The 23720-nt window shown below is 46.5% G+C and overlaps 1 protein-coding gene across 3 annotated transcripts in view; it reads left to right on the forward strand.

The window, feature by feature from the left end:
• Nucleotides 1-23720, forward strand: part of cdk8 (cyclin dependent kinase 8) — a 195419-nt gene that overhangs the window by 112168 nt on the left and 59531 nt on the right. For all 3 annotated transcript variants that reach the window (XM_072476908.1, XM_072476909.1, XM_072476910.1), the window contains one exon: nucleotides 2477-2534. In XM_072476908.1, the coding sequence (XP_072333009.1) occupies nucleotides 2477-2534 (58 nt within the window). The remainder of the gene's footprint in view (nucleotides 1-2476; nucleotides 2535-23720) is intronic.

Here is a 23720-nt window from a genome sequence, read left to right on the forward strand (position 1 = left end):
ACCTGCCGTCTGGCAAACGCCCTTACCTGTAAGTACCTGAAGGTGTTCCCCGGGGGGGAGCCCGTACTTCTCCTCCAGCTAACCCAAGCTCGCGAACTACCCGTCCACAAACAGGTCCCCCAACTTTCGTATCCCTGCCCTGTGCCACCCTGAAAACCCTCCGCCTGTTCTTCCTGGGGCGAACCGGTGGTCCCCCCCGTAATGGGGTCCACGCCGAGGCCCCAACTTCCCCCCTATGCCGTCTCCACTACCCCCAAATTTTGAGGGCCGCCACCACCACCGGGCTCGTGGTATACCTCCTTGGAGGGAGCGGCAGCGGCGCCGTTGCCAGCGCCCCCAGACTCGTACCCACACAGGACACCGTCTCCAGCCTCTTCCATGCAGCCCCCTCCCCCTCCATCACCCACTTGCGCACCATTGTCGCATTGGCGGCCCCAGTAGTACCCACAGAGGTTGGGCAGCGCCAGCCCCCCCCCCCCCTATCTCTACTCCGCTCCAGGAACACCCTTCTCACCCTCGGAGCCCCTCGCGCCCACACAAACCCCATTATACTCCTGTCAACCCGCCTGAAAAAAGCCTTCGGGATAAACACGGGGAGGCACTGGAACAGAAACAAAAACCTTGGGAGCACCGTCATTTTGATTGACTGCACCCTACCCGCCAAGGACAGCGGCAACGCGTCCCACCTCTTGAACCCCTCCTCCATTTGCTCCACCAGCCTTGTAAAGTTAAGCCTATGCAGGTCCCCCCCCCCAGCTCCTGGCCACCTGGACCCCCCAAGTACCTGAAGCTCCTCTCCACCCTTTTTAGTGGGACCTCGCCAATCCCCCTCTCCTGGTCCCCTAGCTGAACTACGAACAGCTCGCTCTTCCCCATATTGAGCTTGTACCCCGAAAAGTCCCCGAATTCCTTCAGGATCCTCATTACCTCTGGCATTCCTCCCACCGGGTCCGCCACATACAGCAGCAGGTCGTCCGCATAAAGCGACACCCTAAGCAGCTCCCCACCCCCGCACCAACCCCCCTCCAGTTCCCCAACTCTCTCAGTGCCATAGCCAGGGGTTCAATCGCCAGTGTGAAGAGCAGGGGGGACAGGGGAAACCCCTGTCTCGTCCCTCAGTGCAACCGAAAGTACTCGGACCTCCTACTATTTGTGGCCACACTCGCCATCGGGACCTCATACAACAGCCTAACCCACCTGACAAACCCCTCCCCAAACCCAAACCTCTTCAGCACCTTCCACAGGTACCCCCACTCTACCCTATCTAAGGCTTTCTCAGCGTCCATCGCCACCACTATCTCCCCCTCCCTCGCCGGCATCATGATAACGTTCAAAAGCCTCCGCATATTCACGTTCAACTGTCTCCCCTTCACATACCCAGTCTGGTCTTCATGGATGAACTGCGGCACACAATCCTCAATCCTCGTGGCTGAGACCTTCGCCAGCACCTTGGCATCTACATTTAGCAAGGAAATCGGTCTGTAAGACCCACATTGCAGGGGATCCTTGTCCCGCTTCAGGATCAAGGAGATCAGTGCCCGGGACATCGTCGGGGATAAACGTGTCTTGGCAGAATTGCTCCACCAAGAAAAAAATCAAGTTCGCCATAAGAGGTGAGGAGGAGGAGTTCTCCACAAGGTGGAGGCTGTTCATTGACTTTAAGGGACATTAACAGTTCGTAGGTGGGGGGGGGGGGGGGGGGGGGGGGGGGGGGGGGGGTTTTGATTGGGCTTTGAGGGGCTGGTGTAAGTGGGGGGGGCGGGGTTGTGTTTTGATTGGGTTTTATGGGGCTGGGTGTAAATGGAGGGGGATGTATGGGGAATAGTGCCAATTGTGTGTGGTTTACTGTTGCTGTTTTTTTGCTCGTTTCTGTTCTGTATATATTTGAAAATACCTCCAATAAAATATTTTTTAAAAGAAAATAAATATCCCGAGAAGAAGTTTTGCAGTTACATGAGCAAGTTAGTGCCCTACTGTATGTTGGAGTTCCTTGCGTACAATGATACAATGATTGCATTTGTGCTTCATGAACAAAAACATTTGTAAGGAAGCATTTACAATTGCAGGTGGAACCTGAAACACATTTTTAAGGTAGCTCGCTAGGACTGCAATCCAATCCATCATTCTTTGTTTGTGACTCTTATTGTCTGTTGTCTGGCTCCAGTAACATCCTGGAACTTATTAATTGGGAATAGAGGTAAAGGGAGCGGCATCTCTGCTTGGGGTCATAGGTGAAGGAAAGGTGGGGTATGTGCCACTTCCTAAAGTCATTCTTTGTCCAATACCAATACTCAAAAATAGTCAACTTTGCGTGTTAGCCATGTACTAAATGTATGCCTTGTAATTTTGCATAGTTTATAAAATAATTTTTATGCTTCTGTTATAATTACTTTGTTGATCTTGCTTTGTGAAGCATGATTTATTTGAAATTAATCTGGAAATTAACCTTAAATGACCATTGTTTTTATTTTTCCAGAAACCTGCAAACATTTTAGTAATGGGTGAAGGACCAGAACGAGGGAGAGTCAAAATTGGTATAGTATGCTATAATTTTTTATTTTTGTGTAGTTACTGAACTGATTATGTAAACTAACGTGGAAATTTGTTGTGGATAAAAATACAGAAATAATTGTTCCGAAAGCAGCAGCAATCCAGAAGTGGGGGGTGGGGGGGGGGGGGGGGGGCTGGGTTGATTTCATTTCATTTTATTTGTAAGGGGCAAATGCCCCAACTTTTTTTGTTTGTTAAATTGTTAATTTGTTAGAGGGTTAAGTTGTTTTTGTTGGCATATTGTTTTGTTCTCTTTGCATTATATTTTCTTTTGTACTGGTTTGGAAAAATTATTGAAAAACTTTGAATAAAAACATTTTAAAAAATAATAATAATAATTGTTCCGAATATTGTATCCAAATACAAGATTTTATTGAAGAAATTGCAGGATACTTTTGAGATTTTGTTGCTTATTTAGCTTCCTGTGTAAAGAACTACCATTGTGTCTCCAGACAAGGATCAGCCAACATCAGCTGGAGTATATAGGTAGCTCCATGGGAAAACCCAATGCATTTGCGTCCTTTCCTGTCCTGGATGCCAATCAAGTGGCATCTAAGCTATGGAATTTCCTGACTTCAATTCACAATCGCATCCAGAATAGCAAAAATACTTGGAGCTAATTATTGTTAGCTGAGAACTGAGAAGGTCCCTGCTGAGTAGGAATATCCAAATTGCCAAGTCTTCACTGCAGAGTGAATCACACATTTTAATTTTGCATTCAGTCATGAAAAAAGTAACTGTTAGAAGTATTTCCCCCTCTTTCCCTCCCCCCCCCCCCCCCCCCCCCCCCCCCAAAAAAAATATGCAACCTGCACATGGGCCTACATATACATTATTACAATACAAAACACACCTGAGCAAACACAAACACTTTTTGGTTAAAATGGCTGATTAAATAAAGTTGAAACCCATAAAATTTCAGTATTGTTGTTTGAGGTGGCCATTTTTGATGTGTGTAATATTTCCATCTGTAGAGTTTCACGCCTAGGATGGAATGAGTTTCAATCACAAGACTATATTAAAATTCTTGATAATCCTCAGTGAACAGATAAATTGGCTTAGAAAGAAAATAAAGTCTACTTGTATATCTGTATTGTCAAACTGGGGACTTATGAGCATACGGAATAGGAGCAGGTGTGAGCCATTCAGCCCCTCGAGCCTGCCCCGCCAATCAATAAGATCATGGCTGATCTGCTTATTTTGAGTTCCACGTTCCCATTTGCCCCAATAACCGTAGATTCTTGTTAGGCATGGGAATCAATCTACCTCTGACTTAAAAATAATAATAATTGCTTATTGTCACAAGTAGGCTTCAATGAAGTTACTGTGAAAAGCCCCTTGTCGCCACATTCCGGCACCTGTTCGGGGAGGCCAGTACGGGAATTGAACTCGCGCTGCCGGCATTGTTCTGCATCACAAGCCAGCTGCAGCTGTTTAGCCCACTGTGCTAAATATTCAGTGACCCAGCCCACAGCCACTTGAGGCAGAGAATTCTAAAGTTCACAACCCTTTTGATGAAAACAATTCTCCTCATTTCTGTCCTATAAGGGTGACCCTTCATTTGAAAACAGTGCCCCCAATTCGGGATTCACCCACAAGAGGAAGCTTCCTGTCCACAGCCACCACGTCAAGATCATTCGGGATCTTGGGTACTTCAATCAAGTCACCCCTTGCTCAAATGAAACTGCAATAGAAACAAGCTTAGCCTGTCCAACCTTTCCTACTTTAAAAAAAATATTTTTATTCTCCTTTTTAACATTTTCACCAAATATACACCCAACAACAGATAACCAACAATAACAAATACAATGCCAATGCCCTGACCAACAACCCCTTTATCCTACAGCCCCCGAACCATCATAAGAACATCAGGAGTAGGCCATCTGGCCCCTCGAGCCTGCTCCACCATTCAATGAGATCATGGCTGATCTTTTGTGGACTCAGCGCCACTTTCCGGCCCGAACACCATAACCCTTAATCCCTTTATTCTTCAAAAAACTATCTATCTTTATCTTAAAAACATTTAATGAAGGAGCCTCTACTGCTTCACATGGCAAGGAATTCCATAGATTCACAACCCTTTGGGTGAAGAAGTTCTTCCTAAACTCAGTCCTAAATCTACTTCCCCTTATTTTGAGGCTATGCCCCCTAGTTCTGCTTTCACCCGCCAGTGGAAACAACCTGCCCGCATCTATCCTATCGATTCCCTTCATAATCTTATATGTTTCTATAAGATCCCCCCTCATCCTTCTAAATTCCAACGAGTACAGTCCCAGTCTACTCAACCTCTCCTCGTAATCCAACCCCTTCAGCTCTGGGATTAACCTAGTGAATCTCCTCTGCACACCCTCCAGTGCCAGTACGTCCTTTCTCAAGTAAGGAGACCAAAACTGAACACAATACTCCAGGTGTGGCCTCACTAACACCTTATACAATTGCAGCATAACCTCCCTAGTCTTAAACTCCATCCCTCTACCAATGAAGGACAAAATTCCATTTGCCTTCTTAATCACCTGTTGCACCTGAAAACCAACTTTCTGCGACTCATGCACGAGCACACCCAGGTCTCTCTGCACAGCAGCATGTTTTAATATTTTATTTAAATAATAATCCCTTCCGGTATCCTCTGCACTTTTTGCTTTACCACTTATCTTAGTGTCGTCTGCAAACTTGGACATATTGCCCTTGGTCCCCAACTCCAAATAATCTATGTCAATTATGAACAGTTGTGGGCCCAACACTGATCCCTGAGGGACACCACTAGCTACTGATTGCCAACCAGAGAAACACCCATTAATCCCCACTCTTTGCTTTCTATTAATTAACCAATCCTCTATCCATGCTCCTACTTTCCCCTTAACGCCATGCATCTTTATCTTATGCAGCAACCTTTTGTGTGGCACCTTGTCAAAAGCTTTCTGGAAATCCAGATATACCACATCCATTGGCTCCCCGTTATCTACCGCACTGGTAATGCCCTCAAAAAATTCCACTAAATTAGTTAGGCACGACCTGCCCTTTATGAACCCATGCTGCGTCTGTCCAATGGGACAATTTCCATCCAGATGCCTCGCTATTTCTTCCTGATCATCTTAAATATAGAACAAGAAAGAAAAAAGAATGCACGGTCATCATCCCATACATGATCACCAATAACGTATACACTCACCCCCCCCCCCCCCCCCCCCCCCCTTAATGTTCGATGTCATCCAAATCTTGAAAGTGCAAGATAAACAATACCCATGAATTGTAGAATCCTTATATCTTTCCCTTCAGCTCGAACTTCACCGTCTCGAGCGTTAAAAATTCCAGCAGCTCCGCCCGCCACTCTGAGGCACAGCATGTAGAGACTGACCTCCTCCCCAACAGGACTCGCCTTCGGGCAATCAGCGAGACAAAGGCTAAGACACCTACCTCCGCACCCCCCTCTAGCCCCGGCTGGTCCGACAACCCGATGAATATGGCTTCTAGGGGCACTGGTTTGAACCTCACATGCACCACCCTTGAGATAACCCTGACGACCTCCATCCAATACCCCTCCAGTTTTGGACAGGACCAAAACATATGAACATGGTTTGTGGGGCTCCTCCCACAGCACTCACAAACATCCTCCACTCCCTCAAAGAGTCGGCTCACCCTTGTCCTCGTGAGGTGTGCTCTGTACACCACCTTCAACTGTATCAGCCCCAACCTCGCGCACGAGGTTGAGGCATTCACCCTCCGGAGCATCTCTCACCACAACCCTTCCTCCATGCCCTTCCCCAACTCTTCCTCCCACTTTGCTTTAATCCTCTCCAATGATACCTTGTTCTCCCCAGAATCACCGCATAGATCGCCGACACCACCCCTCTCCATTCCCCCTGCCGACAATATGTCTTCCAACAATGTGGCGGGCGGCACCATCGGGAAGCTCTGAACCTCCTTCCTGCATATCCTGAGATATGCAGGAATCTCAGACCTGCATATATCTGAGCATCTCGCCCTGTCCCAGCCCATATTTCCCGCCCAGCTCCTCCAGCTTCGCAAACCGGACCCCCAGAAACAAGCCCTTTAATACCCTAACTCCTCTCTCCTCCCATCTCCGAAAACTCACATCCCACCTCCCTGGCTCAAACCTATGATTCCCCCTAATCGACATCTCCCGCCCACAACTTGAAGTGCTGCCTCTACTGCCTCCCGATCTTCAAAGTCGCCACCACCATCGGAATCCTTGAATATTTACCCGGGGCCATCGGGAGCGCCACTGTTGCCAACACCCTCAGCCCCGACCCCCTACACAGACTCTCCTCCATTCTAACCCACCGGGAATCTCCCTCTTCCCCCTCCTCCCCCTCTCTTTCCCCTCCCTCTGCTCCCCTCCCCTGACCCAGCACCTCACCTCTTTTTAAAAAAAAAAAAATTTAGAGCAGCCAATTATTTTTTTTTCCAATTAAGGGCAATTTAGTGTGGCCAATCCACCTAACCAGCACATCTTTGGGTTGTGGGGGTGAAACCCACGTAGACATGGGGAGAATGTGCAAACTCCACAGGGACAGTGACCCAGGGTCGGGATTCGAACCCGGGTCCTCAGCACCGCAGTCCCAGCTCTGCCCAACTTTTCCTTGTACGACACCCAGAATAGCAAAGAATGCTGATCAGTGAGATTTACTTGGAGCTAATTATTGTTTGCTAAGAAGGTACCTGCTGAGTAGGAATATCAAAATTGCCAAGTCTTCACTTGCCCTGATTTTCTTGGCATCAATTTTCAATAACAATCTTGAAGCCCACAAGTGCTTTATTGTTAAATATTCTTTAATTATACACAGTCAATAAACTCAACTCCACTGCACATACTTTATCTGTATATTTATTTCCATCAGAAAGGGGTACCATATTATGTACTGAACTCCATCCCTGATTTCAGTAAAACTGAAAGCCAAATACTGCAGGTGCTAGAAATCTAGGTAACATCTGTACAGGGAGGTAAGTAGGGTTAACATTTCAAATCAATTACCTTTTGTCAGGACCCTACCTAAGAAACCCTCCTGTTGAGTACTACTCTTTTATTTTTGATATTTTTTCTTCCAAAAGAAATGTGTTAGGAATGGTAAGAGCAGTGTTGGCTGACTGCTTGTATTTAGTGTCCCTTTTGTGACTGGCTGAAGTGAATAGCTCATTGAGGAATTTCAACAACCAGCCTGTCCATCTGTTCCAAAGCATAGTAGGGAAACAAATAATCTGACTTGACTCTGACTTACCATAAGTAGTTGATGTATCTTCAAAAGTCCCATGTAGCATTTTTCAACTTGAGGCCCAATCTTAGTTGAAAAGCAATGAAGTAACAGGGATTTATGATGTACAGGTTCAAGACTGGATAGATTATGATATTTTCAAATCCTGTACGTTTTATGGTAGACAGTCTCTCATATAATTACGACAACCTGTACAAGGCATAGTTGTACATAATTATAGAATGATAGAATCCCTTCAGTGCAAAAGGAGGCCTTTTGGCCCACTGAGTCTGCACCAGTCTCTGAAAGCACACCCTACCTAGGCACTATCTCGGGGCTGGTTGAGCGCACTGGGCTAAATCGCTGGCTTTGAAAGCAGACCAAGGCAGGCCAGCAGCACGGTTCAATTCCCGTACCAGCCTCCCCGAACAGGTGCCGGAATGTGGCGACTAGGGGCTTTTCACAGTAACTTTGTTTGAAGCCTACTTGTGACAATAAGCGATTTTCATTCATTTCATCCCCCACCCCTATCCCTGTAACCCCAACTAAGCGTCACATTTTTGAGCTGTGGGTAAAAAACCAGAGCACCCGGGGGAAACCCATGCAGACACTGGGAGAACATGCAAACTCCACACGGTCACCTGAGGCTGGAAGTGAACCCAGGTCCCTAGTGCTGTGAGGCAGCATTGCTAATCACTGCAACCATATTTGTTGTATACATTTTACAGTTGTCCTCCTGAATCATATCCTGCTGGGTCAATAGTTCTAGTGAAAAGCACAGACAGGGTGTCAGCATTTTTTCCACTTTGTAAGCTATTGATTTTGGAGTCAACATCTGTATTTTCAGACTAATAGATTCATGTCAGAGCTGCATGAAACTATTAAGTTGCAGCTATGCATAATAATGATCCGAACTAAATTAGGAATTTTGACCCAGTGACACTGAAGGAATAGTGAGATAGTTCCGAGTCAGATGATTAACTTGGGGGCCGAGGGGGGGGGAATCCCAAACATCTGCTGTCCTCATCCTGCTCGGTGGCACAGATTTGGAAGGTGCTGTTGAAGGAGCCCTGGTGAGTTGCAGCAGTGCAGCTTGTAGATGGTATGCACTGTACATTGGTGATGGAAGAGGTAGATGTTGGAGGTAGTTGATGGGGTGCCAATCAAACAGACTACTTTGTCATGGATGACGTTGAGCTTCTTGAATCTTGTTGGAGCTGCACTCATCCAGGCAAGTGGAAAGTATTCCATCACACTCCTGACTTGTGCCTTGTAGATGGTGGACAGGCTTTGGGGTGTTGGAAGGTGGAATGCACAGAATTACTAATCTCTGACCTGCTCTTGTAGCCACAGTATACATGGCTAGTCCAGTTCAGTTTCTGGTCAATCGTAACCCCCAAGAAGTTGATGATAATGCCATTAAATGTCATGGGGAGATGGTTGGACTCTCTTGCGTTGGAGACAGTCATTGCTTGGCATATGTGTGGCATGAATGTTACTTGCCACTTGTTAGCCCAAACCTGGATGTTGTCCGGGTCTTGCTGCAAATAGGCACAGGACTGCATCTGCATCTGCGGAGTTGTGAGAGGTAATGAACATTATGTAATCATCAGCAAACATCTCCACTTCTGACCTTTATGATGGAGGGAAAGAGATTGTTGAAGCAGCTGAAAGTAGTTAGGCCCAGGGCACTCCCCTGAGGAACTCTTGCAGTGATGTGCTGGGAGTGAGATGATCGAGCTCCCAACAACCACAACCATCTTTCTTTGTACTAGGTATGACTCCAACCAGTGGAAAGTTTACCCCCGGTTCCCATTGACTCCAATTTTTCTAGGGCCCTTTGATGCCATACCTGGTCAAATGCTGCCCTGATGTCAAGGGCAGTCACTCTCACCTCATCTCTCGTGTTCAGCTCATTTGTTCATGTTTGAACAAAGACTGTAATAAGGTCAGCAGTTGAGTGACCCTAACGGAACCCAAACAGAGCATCACTGAGCAGGTTATGGCTGAGTAAGTGCCGCTTAATCACATGTCAAAACCACGTTCCATCACTTTGCAGATCGAGAGTAGACAGATGAACGGTAATTGGCCAGGTTGGACTCGTCCTGCTTTTTGCGGACAGGACATACCGTGGCAGTTTTCCACACTGCTGATTAGGTACCAGTGTTGTACATGTCCTCGAACAGCTTGGTTAAGGAACAGATAACTCTGGAGCCCAAGTCTTCAATCTTATTGTTGAAATTTTGTCAGTGCCTTTCGCCTTTGCAGTATCCAGTGCCTTCAGTGATTTCTTGATTATCACATGGGGTGAATTGAATTGGCTGAATACTGGCCTCTGTGATGCCCAAACCTCGGAGGAGGCTGAGATGGATCATCCACTCTGCATTTATGGTTGAAGATGGTTGCAAATGTTTCGCCCATGTCTCTTGCACTGACATGCTGCGTTCCCCCATCATTGAAGATGGTAATATTTGTGGAGCCTCGTCCTCCAGAAAGTTGTTTAATTGCCCACCATTATTCACGACTGGGTGTGGCAAGACCGCAGAGCTTAGATCTGATTGTTTGGTTGTAGGATCGCTTAGCTCTGTCTATCACATCCTGCTTTTGCCATTTGGCATGTAAGTCCTGTGTTGTCACTTCAGCTGTGTTACGATCCCAGTTGATATCGCTACTGGACAGGAAGGTCCCAGAATGGAACCCTGGCTCAAAAGACCGTAACTTTTACTCTTTTTTGAAAATGTGTAAGAACCGAATCACATGACTGCCAATTAGCTTTTAACAACAGAAAAAATAATTTATTAAGTATGAAAAGTTTGACTATACTACTCCACTCTCACTTATCTTCACAAAGATCACGTAGGTTACAAAATATTTCTGAGGCTATAATGTCTTCAGTAATTGCACAGTCCCTATAAACTAACAAGCTAACTAATCCAACATACCCCACTTTGAAACCAAGTGGCAGATGCCACTCAATCCAATTTGTGTGGATTTCTCCTCCAATCCCCCCAGATGAATTTTACACGAGTGTTTCCAAACTCCACTCTTGAAAAGACATTCCTTAGAATCTTCTTCCAAACAATGCTTTCTCTCTGCTGTTTTCAGCAAGGATTTCAAACTCTTCTTTCAGTACTTCTTTGCCTTGAATTGCCACATGCATTCAAGCTTCCATACAAACTCTCGGATACCCAGCCACCAATAGAACACTATTGCTTCCCAGGCTGTGCTAAGGTCACCAACCCTGGGATTGCTTCAGATATATGGCTTCTCTCTGGCCAACTTCACCATGTCTGCAGTTCTCAACTGTGTATTTAACTTCACTGAACAGTACCTTGTCCAACCAGTTCCCTTGACTTCAATATTCCTGGAACTTCGCTTTTCCATCCCTGCTTTCTGGAACTAGCTGTTCTTTAGTTTCTGGGGCTTTTTTTCTTGCCCATTATTCCATTGTTCTGCTTCTGGCAGAATTATGAAAGCTTCCTTCTCCCTTATTACCTCGGCCACTCGAAAGGCCTGGGATTCAGCTAAATCTAAACTCAAAAATTCTTCCTCACCTAAAGATGGCCCCTAGTCGCTATGCAATAGCACAGTCTTTCTTTAAACTCTTGTTTGTTTTCTCCATTATAAACTTTCGAAGCACAATAGACACAGATTAAAATGAAACCAAGACCCTGATACATGCAAACAACTTTGTTTAACATTAATCTAATTAGAGCTTTACCATTTCTTACACAGACATGCTAAATTAAACTCACTTTAATCTAAACCTTATTTTTAATATTCAATAATATAAAAATAGATCACTTAAAACTACCCCTGCTTCCTGACACCAGGTTAATGCTTAATTTTTAGGTATTCCTGATGCTGCTCCTGGCATGCCCTCATGCATTCTTCACTGAACCGGGGCTGATTCCCTGGCCTGGTCGTAATGGTAGAATGTGGAATATGCCAGGACATGAGGTTGCAGATTGTGTGGTTTCATACAATTTTGTTTCTGGCCCACAGCGCCTCATGGGTGCCCAGTTTTGAGTTGCTAGAGCTGTTCGAAATCTATCCCATTTAGCACAGTGGTAGTGTCACACAACATGAAGAAGCGTGTCATTAATGTGAAGACGATGTTGGTTTCCACAAGGACTGTGCCGTGGTCACTCCTACCAATACTATCATGAACAAATGTATCTATAACGGGTAAGTTTATTTCCATTCTTTTCCTTTCCCAGCCCGACAACTTTTAATCCCAGAACTGTCTTTTGCACTGAAGCTTTTTTCTGGAGTTTTTCTTTCTAGCGCAAGCTAGGCGACCTAGTCTTGTTTCAAATCCTCACGATTTTGATCTTTTGGATTGGATTGGATTGGATTGGTTTATTGTCACGTGTACCGAGGTACAGTAAAAAGTATTTTCCTGCAAGCAGATCATTAAGTACATGAGAAGAAAAGGGAATAAAAGAAAATACATAATAGGGCAGCACAACATATACAATATAACTACATAAGCACTGGCATCGGATGAAGCATACAGGAAGTGTTAATGAAGTCAGTCCATAAGAGTGTCATTTAGGAGTCTGGTAACAGAGGGGAAGAAGCTGTTTTTGAGTCTGTTCGTGCGTGTTCTCCGACTTCTGTATCTCCTGCCCGATGGAAGAAGTTGGAAGAGTGAGTAAGCCGGGTGAGAGGGATCTTTGATTATACTGCCCGCTTTCCCCAGGCAGCGGGAGGTGTAGATGGAGTCAATAGATGGGAGGCAGGTTTGTGTGATGGACTGGGCGGTGTTCACGACTCTCTGAAGTTTCTTGCGGTCCTGGGCCGAGCAGTTGCCATACCAGGCTGTGATGCAGCCTGATAGGATGTTTTCTATGGTGCATCTGTAAAAGTTGGTAAGAGTCAATGTGGGCATGCCGAATTTCCTTAGTTTCCTGAGGAAGTATAGGCGCTGTTGTGCTTTCTTGGTGGTAGCGTCGACGTGGGTGGACCAGGACAGATTTTTGGAGATGTGCACCCCTAGGAATTTGAAACTGCTAACCATCTCCACCTTGGCACCGTTGATGCTGACAGGGGTGTGTACAGTACTTTGCTTCCTGAAGTCAATTACCAGCTCTTTAGTTTTGCTGGCATTGAGGGAGAGATTGTTGTCGCTATACCACTCCACTAGGTTCTCTCTCTCCCTCCTGTATTCGGACTCATCGTTATTCGAGATCTGAACACGTATTACCAACCACATTCCTGCATGGTGAACCATCAAGACTTTGGCCTCTAGTTGCTCTGTCTCCCAGTTTCTGGCCGACTAACTCTGTCTGTGAGGTTCGGGAATATGTTTTTAGGAAAACCTGTAACCCAACCTCACAATGGCATCTTAAGGATTTTTTTTCCCCTCTCAAAAGTCATTTCCACGGTCATGTGAATAACAAGGGCCTTGTGCCCAGGTAGAAATACTGATTAGCTATTCTTTAGACCTTCCATTTTACCTTTGAAGTAAATGGACAGCTTAAACGTTAGAAGCATTTAAACCTGATATTCTGAACATCTTGAGCAGTCTAACTGTAAATGCTTACTACTCCCATTGTTTCCGAATGTGAGCACTGTATACTATCCAGCAAAACAACCCTGGACTCCCTTTAATCTTTCACAGTCACGTCACCCGAGCATGTAGTCAGACAGACTTCCAAACAGGTCACATGACACTTTTTTCACCCTAAGTTAAAGAGACAACGTCAAAACATCATAATCTTATGAACCTCAAATTTGTAACGTTGGCAGATGACTCCCGTTGGATAGACCTTGTATTTGCCTATTGCATCCATAGTTATTTTTCTTATCAAAAATTATTTTCTTTAATTTGTTCTTCAGGTGTGAGCATTGCTGGCAGAATTTATAACTCATCCCTAATTGCCCTTGAGATGTTGGAGGTGAGCCACCTTCTTAAACTGCTGCAATCCATGTGGTGTATGTTCACCTACAGTGCTGTTAGGTAGGAAGTTCCTGGATTTTGACCCAGCGACAGTGAAGGAACGGCGATACAGTTCCAAGTCAGGGCAGTGTGTGGTATAGAGTGGAGCCTTCAGGTGTGTTCCTATGCATCTGCTGCCCTTATCCTTCTAGGTGGTAGAGGTTGAGTGTTTGTAAGGTGCCCTCTAAGGAGCCAGGGTGAGTTGCTACAGTGCAATTTGTAGATGGCACACACTGCTGCCACTGTGTGTCAGGTGGTGGAGGGTGTGAATGCTTGAGAGCAGCTAGAGGAGACAAGTCTCTATGGTTCACCGTGCAGGAATGTGGTTAGGAGCTTGTGCTGGGATTGAAAAGACCAAATCGTGAGAAATTGAAACTAAGTTGGAAGATTTGCCTAGCTTGCACTAAATGGGAAATCTCCGAGAAAAACCTGCACCGCAAAAGACATTTCTGGGATTAGAAATTATCAGGCTGGGAAAGGAAAGAAATGGAAGTAACCCCCCGGGAGAAAAGAATTGCTTCGGGATTAGCTCTGGGAAAATCAAGTAATTAAAAAATGAATGTGGGGATTGAGTGCAGGTCAAGTGAGTTGCTTTGTCTTGGATGGTGTCAAGCTTCTTGAGTATTGTTGGAGCTGCACTCATCCAGCTAAGTGGGGAACATTCTATCACACTCCTCATTTGTGCCTTTCAAATGGCGAGATACCCATTACAGAATTCCCAGCCTTTGACGTGTTCTTTTAGCAGCATTATTTAATGCCTAATACAGTTCAATTTCTGGTCAATGATGGCCTTCAGGATGTTGATGGTGAGGAATTCAGCGATGGTAATCCTATAGAATGTCAAGGGTTAAAGGTGAGATTCTTTCATTTTTAAAAATAATAATGGGATGTGGGCATCGCTGGCTAAGTCAGCAGTTATGATCCATCCCTGGTTATGTTTTAGAAGGTGGTATTGAGCTGCCTTCTTGAACCCCTGCAGTCCATAAGGTGTAAGAACACCCATCGTACTGTTAGGAAATTCCAGGATTTTAACCCAGCAACAGCGAAGGAACAGCAATATATTTCCAAGTCATCATCATTTTGGAAGATGCTGCCTAAGGAACCTTGGTGAGTTCCTGCAGTGCATCTTGTAGTTGGTGCACACAGTTGGTACTGTTCGTTGGTGGTGGAGGAGTTAAATATTTGTGGATTCGGTAGCAATCAAGCAGGCTGCTTTGTCCTGAATAGTGTCGAGCTTCTTGAGTATTTTTGGAGCTGCACTTATCCAGGCAAGTGGAGAGTATTCCATCACACTCCTGACTTGTAGATAGTGGACAGGTTTTGGGGAGTCAGGAGATGAGTTACTCGCTGCATGATGCTAAATGGGATAGACTTCGAACAGATCAAGCAACTCAAGACCAGGCATCCATGAGGCGCTGTGGGCCATCAGCAGCAGCAGAATTGTATTCAACCCTCACCATTACAAATTCTTCAGGTGAGGGATACGGCAGGGAAGTTGCTGGTGGCTCCGGAGCTGATTAACAAGGTTTTTGAGGAGTTTTATGAGAGGTTATACAGGTCAGAGCCACCCAGGGGCGACCCTGAGATGCAGGAATGTCTAGATGGGCTGGAGTACCCGAGGCTAGGGGAGGGGTACAGTGCTACATTAGGAGGAGCAATAGTGGAGCAGGAGATAAAGGATGCGATTAGGAGGGTGCAGTCGGGGAAGGTGGCAGGGCCGGATGGGTTTCCGGTGGAATATTGTAAAAAAATTCAAGGATAAGCTGGCACCCCTGATGGTGGGGATGTTTGAAGAGGCGATGGGGAAGGGGGTGTTGCCACAAACCTTGGGGCAGGCATCGATTTCACTGTTGCGAAAAAAAAGATAAGGATCCGACGAGTGTGGGTCGTATAGGCCCATATCACTTCTGAATGTGGACGCAAAAGTATTGGCGAAGGTACTGGGGGGAAGGCTGGAGGAGTGCCTCCCGAAGGTGATAGGTGAGGATCAGACTGGGTTCGTGAGAGGGAGGCAGCTCTTTTCGAACATTAGGAGGGTTTTAAATGTTGTTATGGCACCGGCAGAGGGGAAGGAAACAGAGGTGGTTGTGACATTGGTTGCCGAGAAGGCGTTTGACCAGGTAGAATGGGGGGTACTTGATGGCAGTTCTGGAGCGGTTTGGGATTGGACCAAGATTTGTGAACTGGGTAAAGCTAAAGGCGAGTGTCCGCACATCAGCTCAAGATAGAACATAGAGCAGTACAGGCCCTTCGGCCCTCGATGTTGCGCCGACCTGTGAAACCACTCTAAAGCCCATCTACACTATTCCCTTATCGTCCATATGTCTATCCAATGACCATTTGAATGCCCTTAGTGTTGGCGAGTCCACTACTATTGCAGGCAGGGCATTCCACACCCTTACTACTTTCTGAGTAAAGAACATACCTCTGACATCTGTCCTATAATCTATCTCCCCTCAATTTAAAGCTATGTCCCCTTGTGCTAGACATCACCATCCGAAGAAAAAGGCTGTCCACCCTATCCAATCCTCTGATCATCTTGTATGCCTCATTTAAGTCACCTCTTAACCTTCTCTCTAACGAAAACAGCCTCAAGTCCCTCAGCCTTTCCTCATAAGATCTTCCCTCCATACCAGGCAACATTCTGGTAAATCTCCTCTGCACCCTTTCAAATGCTTTCACATCCTTCCTATAATGCGGCGACTAGAATTGCAAGCAATACTCCAAATGCGGCCGCACCAGAGTTTTGTACAGCTGCAACATGACCTCATGGCTTCGAAACTCAATTCCTCTAGCAATAAAAGCTAATACACCGTACGCCTTCTTAACAACCCTCTCAACCTGGGTGGCAACTTTCAGGGATCTATGTACATGGACACCGAGATCTCTCTGCTCATCCACACTACCAAGAATCTTACCATTAGCCCAGTACTCAGTCTTCCTGTTATTCCTTCCAAAATAAATCATCTCACATTTTTCTGCATTAAACTCCATTTGCCACCTCTCAGCCCAGCGCTGCAGCTTATCTATGTCCCTCTGTAACTTGTAACATCCTTCCGCACTGTCCACAACTCCACCGACTTTAGTGTCATCTGCAAATTTACTCACCCATCCTTCTACGCGCTCGCCCAGGTCATTTATAAAATGACAAACATCAGTGGCCCCAAAATAGATCCTAGTCCGCTAGTAACTGGACTCCAGTCTGAAAATTTCCCATCAACCACCACCATTTGTCTTATTCCAGCTTGCCAATTTCTGATCCAAACTGCTAAATCACCCACGAATCCCATGCCTCCGTATTTTCTGCAATAGCCTACCGTGGGGAACGTTATCAAACGCTTTACTGAAATCCATATACATCACATCAACTGCTTTACCCTCATCTACCTGTTTCGTCACCTTCTCAAAGAACTCAATAAGGTTTGTGAGACATGACCTACCCGTGTTGACTATCTCTAATCAAATTATTCCTTTCCAGATGATTATACATCCTATCTCTTATAAACCTTTCCAAGACCTTGCCCACAACAGAAGTAAGGCTCACTGGTCTATGGTTACCGGGGTTGTCTCTACTCCCCTTCTTGAACAAAGGGACAGCATTTGCTATCCTCCAGTCTTCTGGCACAATTCCTTTAGACAAAGTTGACTTAAAGATCAAAGCCAAAGGCTCAGCAATCTCCTCCCTAGCTTCCCAGAGAATCCTAGGATAAATCCCATCCGGCCCAGGGGACTTATCTATTTTCACACTTTCCAGAATTGCTAACACCTCCTCCTGATGAACCTCAAGCCCTTCTAGTCTAGTAGCCTGGATCTCCGTATTCTCCTCGACAACATTGTCTTTTTCCTGTGTGAATACCGATGAAAAATATTCATTTAGCACCTCTCCTATCTCCTCGGACACCACGCACAACTTCCCACTACTGTCCTTGACTGGCCCTACTCTTACCCGAGTCATTCTTTTATTCCTGATATATCAATAGAAAGCTTCAGGGTTATCCTTGATCCTACCTGCCAAAGACTTCTCATGTCCCCTCCTAGCTCTTCTTAGCTCTCTCTTTAGGTCCTTCCTAGCTAACTTGTAACTCTCGAGCGCCCTGACTGAACCTTCATATCTCATCTTTACATAAGCCTCCTTCTTCCTCTTGACAAGTATTTTGACTGCTTTAGTAAACCACAGTTCCCTCGCTCGACCACTTCCTCCCTGACTGACAGGTACATACGTATCAAGGACATGCAATAGCTGTTCCTTGAACAAGCTCCACATTTCCATTGTGCCCATCCCCTGCAGTTTTCCTCGCCATCCAATGCATCCTAAGTCTTGCCTCATCGCATCATAGTTGCCTTTCCCCCTGATATAACTCTTGCCCTGCGGTATATATCTATCCCATTCCAGCATTGAAGTAAACACAATCGAATTGTGGTCACTATCATCAAAGTGCTCACCCACCTCCAAATCTAACACCTGTCCTGGTTCATTACCCAGTACCAAATCCAATATGGCCTCGCCTCTCCTTGGCCTGTCTACATACTGTGTCAGGAAATCCTCCTGCACACATTGGACAAAAACGGACCCATCTAAAGTACTCAAACTATAGCGTTTCCAGGACTGGAAAAGTTAAAGTCCCCCATAACAACTACCCTGTTGCTTTCACTCCTATCCAGAATCATCTTTGCAATCCTTTCCTCTACATCTCTGGAACTTTTCGGAGGCCTATAGAACACCCCCAGCAGAGTGACCTCTCCTTTCCTGTTTCTAACCTCAGCCCATACTACCTCAGTAGACGAGTCCTCATCAAACGTCCTTTCTGCCACTGTAATACTGTCCTTGACTAACAATGCCACCCCTCCCCCTCTTTTACCACCTTCCCTGAGCTTACTGAAATATCTAAACCCCGGCACCTGCAACAACCATTCCTGTCCCTGCTCTATCCATGTCTCCGAAATGGCCACAATATCGAAGTCCCAGGTGCCAACCCATGCCACAAGTTCACCCACCTTATTCCGGATGCTCCTGGCATTGAAGACACACTGTAAACCACCTTCCTGCCTACTGGTATACTCCTGCAACTTTGAAACATTACTCATGACCTCACTACTCTCAACCTCCTGTATACTGGAGCTACAATTCAGGTTCCCAATCCCCTGCTGAACTAGTTTAAACCCTCCCGAAGAGCATTAGCAAATTTCCCCTCCCAAGATATTGGTACCCCTCTGGTCCAGGTGTAGACCATCCCGTTTGTAGAGGTCCAACCGACCCCAGAATGAGCCCCAATTATCCAGGAATCTGAAACCCTCCCTCCTGCACCATCCCTGTAGCCACGTGTTCAACTCCTCTCTCTCCCTATTCCTCGTCTCGCTAGCACGTGGCACAGGTAACAACCCAGAGATAATAACTCTGTTTGTCCTAGATCTAAGTTTCCACCCTAGCTCCCTGAATTCCTGCCTTACATCCCTATCCCTACCTATGTCGTTGGTACCTATCTGGACCACGACTTGGGGCTGCTCTCCCTCCCCCTTAAGGATCCCGAAAGCAAATACAAGATACTTTTCTCTCCACCGTGGGACGAAGCAGGAATGTCCTATGCACCCCCTGCTGTTTGCACTTGCGATTGAGCCGTTGGCCATCGCATTAAGAAGTTTGGGAGCATGGAAAGGAATAGTGCGGCGGGGGGGAAAAGAGCATAGGGTGCCCTTATATGCCGACGACTTGCTGTTATATGTGTCGGAACCCAATGTGTCGATAGGGGGAATATTGGAGCTACTGCGGGTATTTGGGTTTTTCTCCTGTTACAAGCTGAACCTAGACAAGAGTGAGTATTTTTTGTGGTGTCTCGGCTGGGGGTGGGGGCAGGGGTCAGGGGGGGCTGCCATTCCGGAGGGCAGGGATTCACTTTTGGTGCCTGGGGGTGCAGGTTACCCGAGAGTGGGGGAGGCTTCGCAGGTACAACATCGCCAGTTTGGTGGGGAGAGTGAAAGCCGATCTGGCAAGGTGGGCTGGTCTCCCTCTGTCACTGGCGGGTCGGGTACAGGCGGTTAAAATGAATGTGTTGCCGCGATTTCTGTTTACTTTTCAATGCTTACCGATTTTCCAGCCAAAGGCTTTTTTCAGGGAGATTGAGGGAAGGATTACCTCATTCATATGGGGAGGGGAGGTGGCCAGAGTGAGAGAGGTGCCGCTACAGAGCGGATGGCAGGCAGGGGGTTTGGGTCTTCCAAACCTGATGTACTACTATTGGGCGGCGAATGTGGAGAAGGTGCGGAGCTGGGTCAGAGGGGTTGATTCTCAGTGGGTCAGAATGGAGGCGAGTTTGTGCAGGGGGTCGGGACTGAAAGCACTAGCAACAGCGCCGCTCCCGATGGCCCCGGGGAAATACTCAGGGAGTCCGGTAATAATAGCTTCATTGAAAATCTGGAGGCAGTTTCGCCAACACTTCGGGTTGGGGGCAGGGTCAGGGGAAATGCCGATTCGGGGGAACCACAGATTTGAGCCAGGGAGGTGGGATGGACATTTCTGGAAATGGGAAGAGAAGGGGATTAAGATGCTAAAAGATTTGTTTCTTAGGGGTCGGTTTGCAGGATTGAAGGAGCTGAAAGCGAAGTATGGGCTGGAGCAGGGAGAAATGTTTAGATACATGAAAGTTCGAGATTTTGCCAGAAAGGAGATACAGAGATCCAGAGGAACCGGCCTCCACATTGCTGGAGGAGGTGCTGACGACAAGGGGACTGGAGAAGGGGGTAGTGCCAGCGGTGACCGGAGCTATTTTGGAAGAGGACAAGGCACCACAGGAAGGGATCAAAGCAAAGTGGGTGGAAGAGTTGTGGGGGGTCATAGAGGAGGGGGTGCTGGTGTGAGGTGCTCTGGAGAGTAAATGCCTCCACCTCATGTGCGAGGTTGGGGCTGAAAGAGCTGAAGGTGGTATATTCGGGGCGAGGATGAGTCGATTCTTTGAAGGAGTAGAAGATGTGTGTGAGCGTTGCGGGGGAGTGGGGGGGCGCTAATCACGTTCATATGTTTTGGTCCTGTCCAAAGCTAGAGGATTACTGGAAGGAGGTTTTTAGGGTAACTTCCAAGGTGGTGCATGTGAAACTGGACCTGGGTCCCCGGGAGGCCATATTTGGGGTGTCGGACCAGCCAGGGTTAGAAACGGGTGCGGAGGCAGATATCGTAGCCTTCGCCTTGTTGATCGCCCAAAGGCGGATCCTGTTGGGATGGAGAGCAGCCTCTCCACTCTGTGCCCTGGTGTGGCGGGGAGACCTGTTGGAATTCTTGACTCTTGAGAAGGTTAGGTTTGAACTGAGGGGAAGGACGGAGGTGTTCTACATGTCATGGGAATTATTTATTATGCACTTTCAAGAACTGGATAACATCAAACATTAGTTGGGGGAGATGGGTGGGAGGGTTGGGGAGAGGGGGGCTGTGTGTATTAAGGGTGACTGTGGGTAATCCTTGATTCCTTTTTGTCATTTGTTTATGTAAACATGCGGGTTAATGTTTGGGGGTTGGTGGGAGGATGGGATCGTTGTTATTGTTATGGGGATTGACATATTTGTTGCTGATTGTTTATTGTTGGTGGGTGTAAATTTGGGAGAAAATGTGAAAAAAGAGAATAAAAATATATATTTTTTTAAAACCCTCACCATTACCACCAAGTCGGGGGATCAGCCCTGGTTCAATGAAGAGTGCAGGAGAGCATGCCAGGAGCAACATCAGGCATACCTAAAAATGAGGTGTCAACCTGGTGAACTACAATAGAGGACTGTTTCTGTGCCAAACAGCATAAGCAGCAAGTGATGAACAGAGCTAAGCGATTCCACAACAAATGCAACAGATCTAAGCTTGCAGTTCTGTCATATCCAGCCGTGAATGGTGGTGGACAATTAAACAATTCATTGGAGGGGGAAGCTCCATAAATATCCCCATCCTTAATGATGGAGGAGCCAAGCACATATGCGCAAAAGACCAGGCTGAGGAATTCGCAACAATCTTCAGCCAGAAGTGCCAAGTGGATGATCCATTTCGGTCTCCTCCGGAGGTCCCTAGCATCACTGATGTCAGTCTTCAGCCAATACGATTCACTCCACGTGATATCAAGAAATGACTGAAGACACTGGATACTGCAAAGGTTGTGGGCCCTGACAATATCCCGGCAATAGTACTGAAAACATGTGCTCCAAAACTTGCCGCACCCCGAGCCAAGCTGTTCCAGTACAGCTACAACACTGGCATCTACTCGGCAAAGTGGAAAATTGCCCAGGTGTGTCTTGTACACAAGAAACAGGACAAATCCACGCCAGCCCATTACTGCCCTATCAGTCTACTCTCCATCATCAACAAAGTGATGGAAGGAGTCACAAACAATGCTATCAAGTGGCGCTTACTTAGCTATAACTGCTCACAGACACTCAGTTTGGGTTGACTCAGGGTCACTCAGCTCCTGACCTCATTTCAGCCTTGGTTCAAACATGGACAAAAGAGCTGCATGTCAGAGGTGAGGTGAGAGTGACTGCCCTTGACATCAAAGCAGCATATGACCAAGTATACTCGTGCTCATGTATTTGCTTTGTTTGGCCCCTTGTTCCGCACTGTAACCGATCACTGTTTGTCGATGTAACGTTTGTCAATGTTCTCTGTTGATTATTCTTTTTGTCTACTATGTACGTACTGTGTACGATCCCTCGGTCGCAGAAAAATATTTTTCACTGTACTTCGGTACATGTGACAATAAATCAAATCAAATCAAAATCAAAGTAGCCCTAGCTGGAGTCGATGGGAATCAGGGGGAAAGCTTTCCACTGGTTAGAGTCATACCTGGCACAAAGGAAGATGGTTGTGGTGGTTGGAGGTCAATCATCTCAACTCCAGGACATCACTGCAGGAGTTTCTCGGGGTAGTGTCCAAGGCACAACCATCTTCAGCTGCTTCATCAATGACCTCCCTTCCATCATTAGGGCAGAAGTGGGGATGTTTGCGGATGACTGTTCAGCACTATTCGCGACTCCTCAGATAATAAAGCAATCCATGTCCAAATGCAACAAGATCCATAAAATATCCAGGCTTGGGCTGACAAGTGGCAAGTTACATTCACGCCACATAAGTGGCAGGCAATGACCAACTCCTACAAGAGAGGATCTAACCACCGCCCCATGACATTCAATGGCATTACCATTGCTGAATCCCCCAATTTCGACATTGGGGGGGGGTTACCATTGATCAGAAACTGAACTGGACTAGCCATATTAATACTGTGGCTACCAGGGCAGGTCAAAGGCGAGGAATCCTACGGCAAGTTACTCACCTGACCCCCCAAAGCCTGCCCACTATCTACAAGGCACAAGTCAGGACTGTAATGGCATATTGTTCACTTGCCTGGATGAGTGAACATAAGAACTAGGAGCAGGAGTAGGCCATCTGGCCCCTTGAGCCTGCTCTGCCATTCAATGAGATCATGGCTGATCTTTTGTGTACTCAGCTCCACTTTCTGGCCCGAACACCATAACTCTTAATCCCTTTATTCTTCAAAAAACTATCTATCTTTATCTTAAAAACATTTAATGAAGGAGCCTCAACTGCTTCACTGGGCAAGGAATTCCATAGGTTCACAACCCTTTGGGTGAAGAAGTTCCTCCTAAGCTCAGTCCTATATTTACTTCCCCTTATTTTGAGGCTATGCCCCCTAGTTCTGCTTTCACCCACCAGTGGAAACACCTGCCCGCATCTATCCTATCTATCCCCTTCATAATTTTATATGTTTCTATAAGATCCCCCCCCCCCCCCCCGCATCCTTCTTAATTCCGAGTACAGTCCCAGTCTACTCAACCTCTCCTCGTAATCCAACCCCTTCAGCTCTGGGATTAACCTAGTGAATCTCCTCTGCACACCCTCCAGCGCCAGTGCGTCCTTTCTCAGGTAAGGAGACCAAAACTGAACACAATACTCCAGGTGTGGCCTCACTAATACCTTATACAATTGCAGCATAACCTCCCTAGTCTTAAACTCCATCCCTCTACCAATGAAG

This window comes from Scyliorhinus torazame, chromosome 15, assembly GCF_047496885.1.
Source record: "Scyliorhinus torazame isolate Kashiwa2021f chromosome 15, sScyTor2.1, whole genome shotgun sequence".
NCBI lineage: Eukaryota > Metazoa > Chordata > Chondrichthyes > Carcharhiniformes > Scyliorhinidae > Scyliorhinus > Scyliorhinus torazame.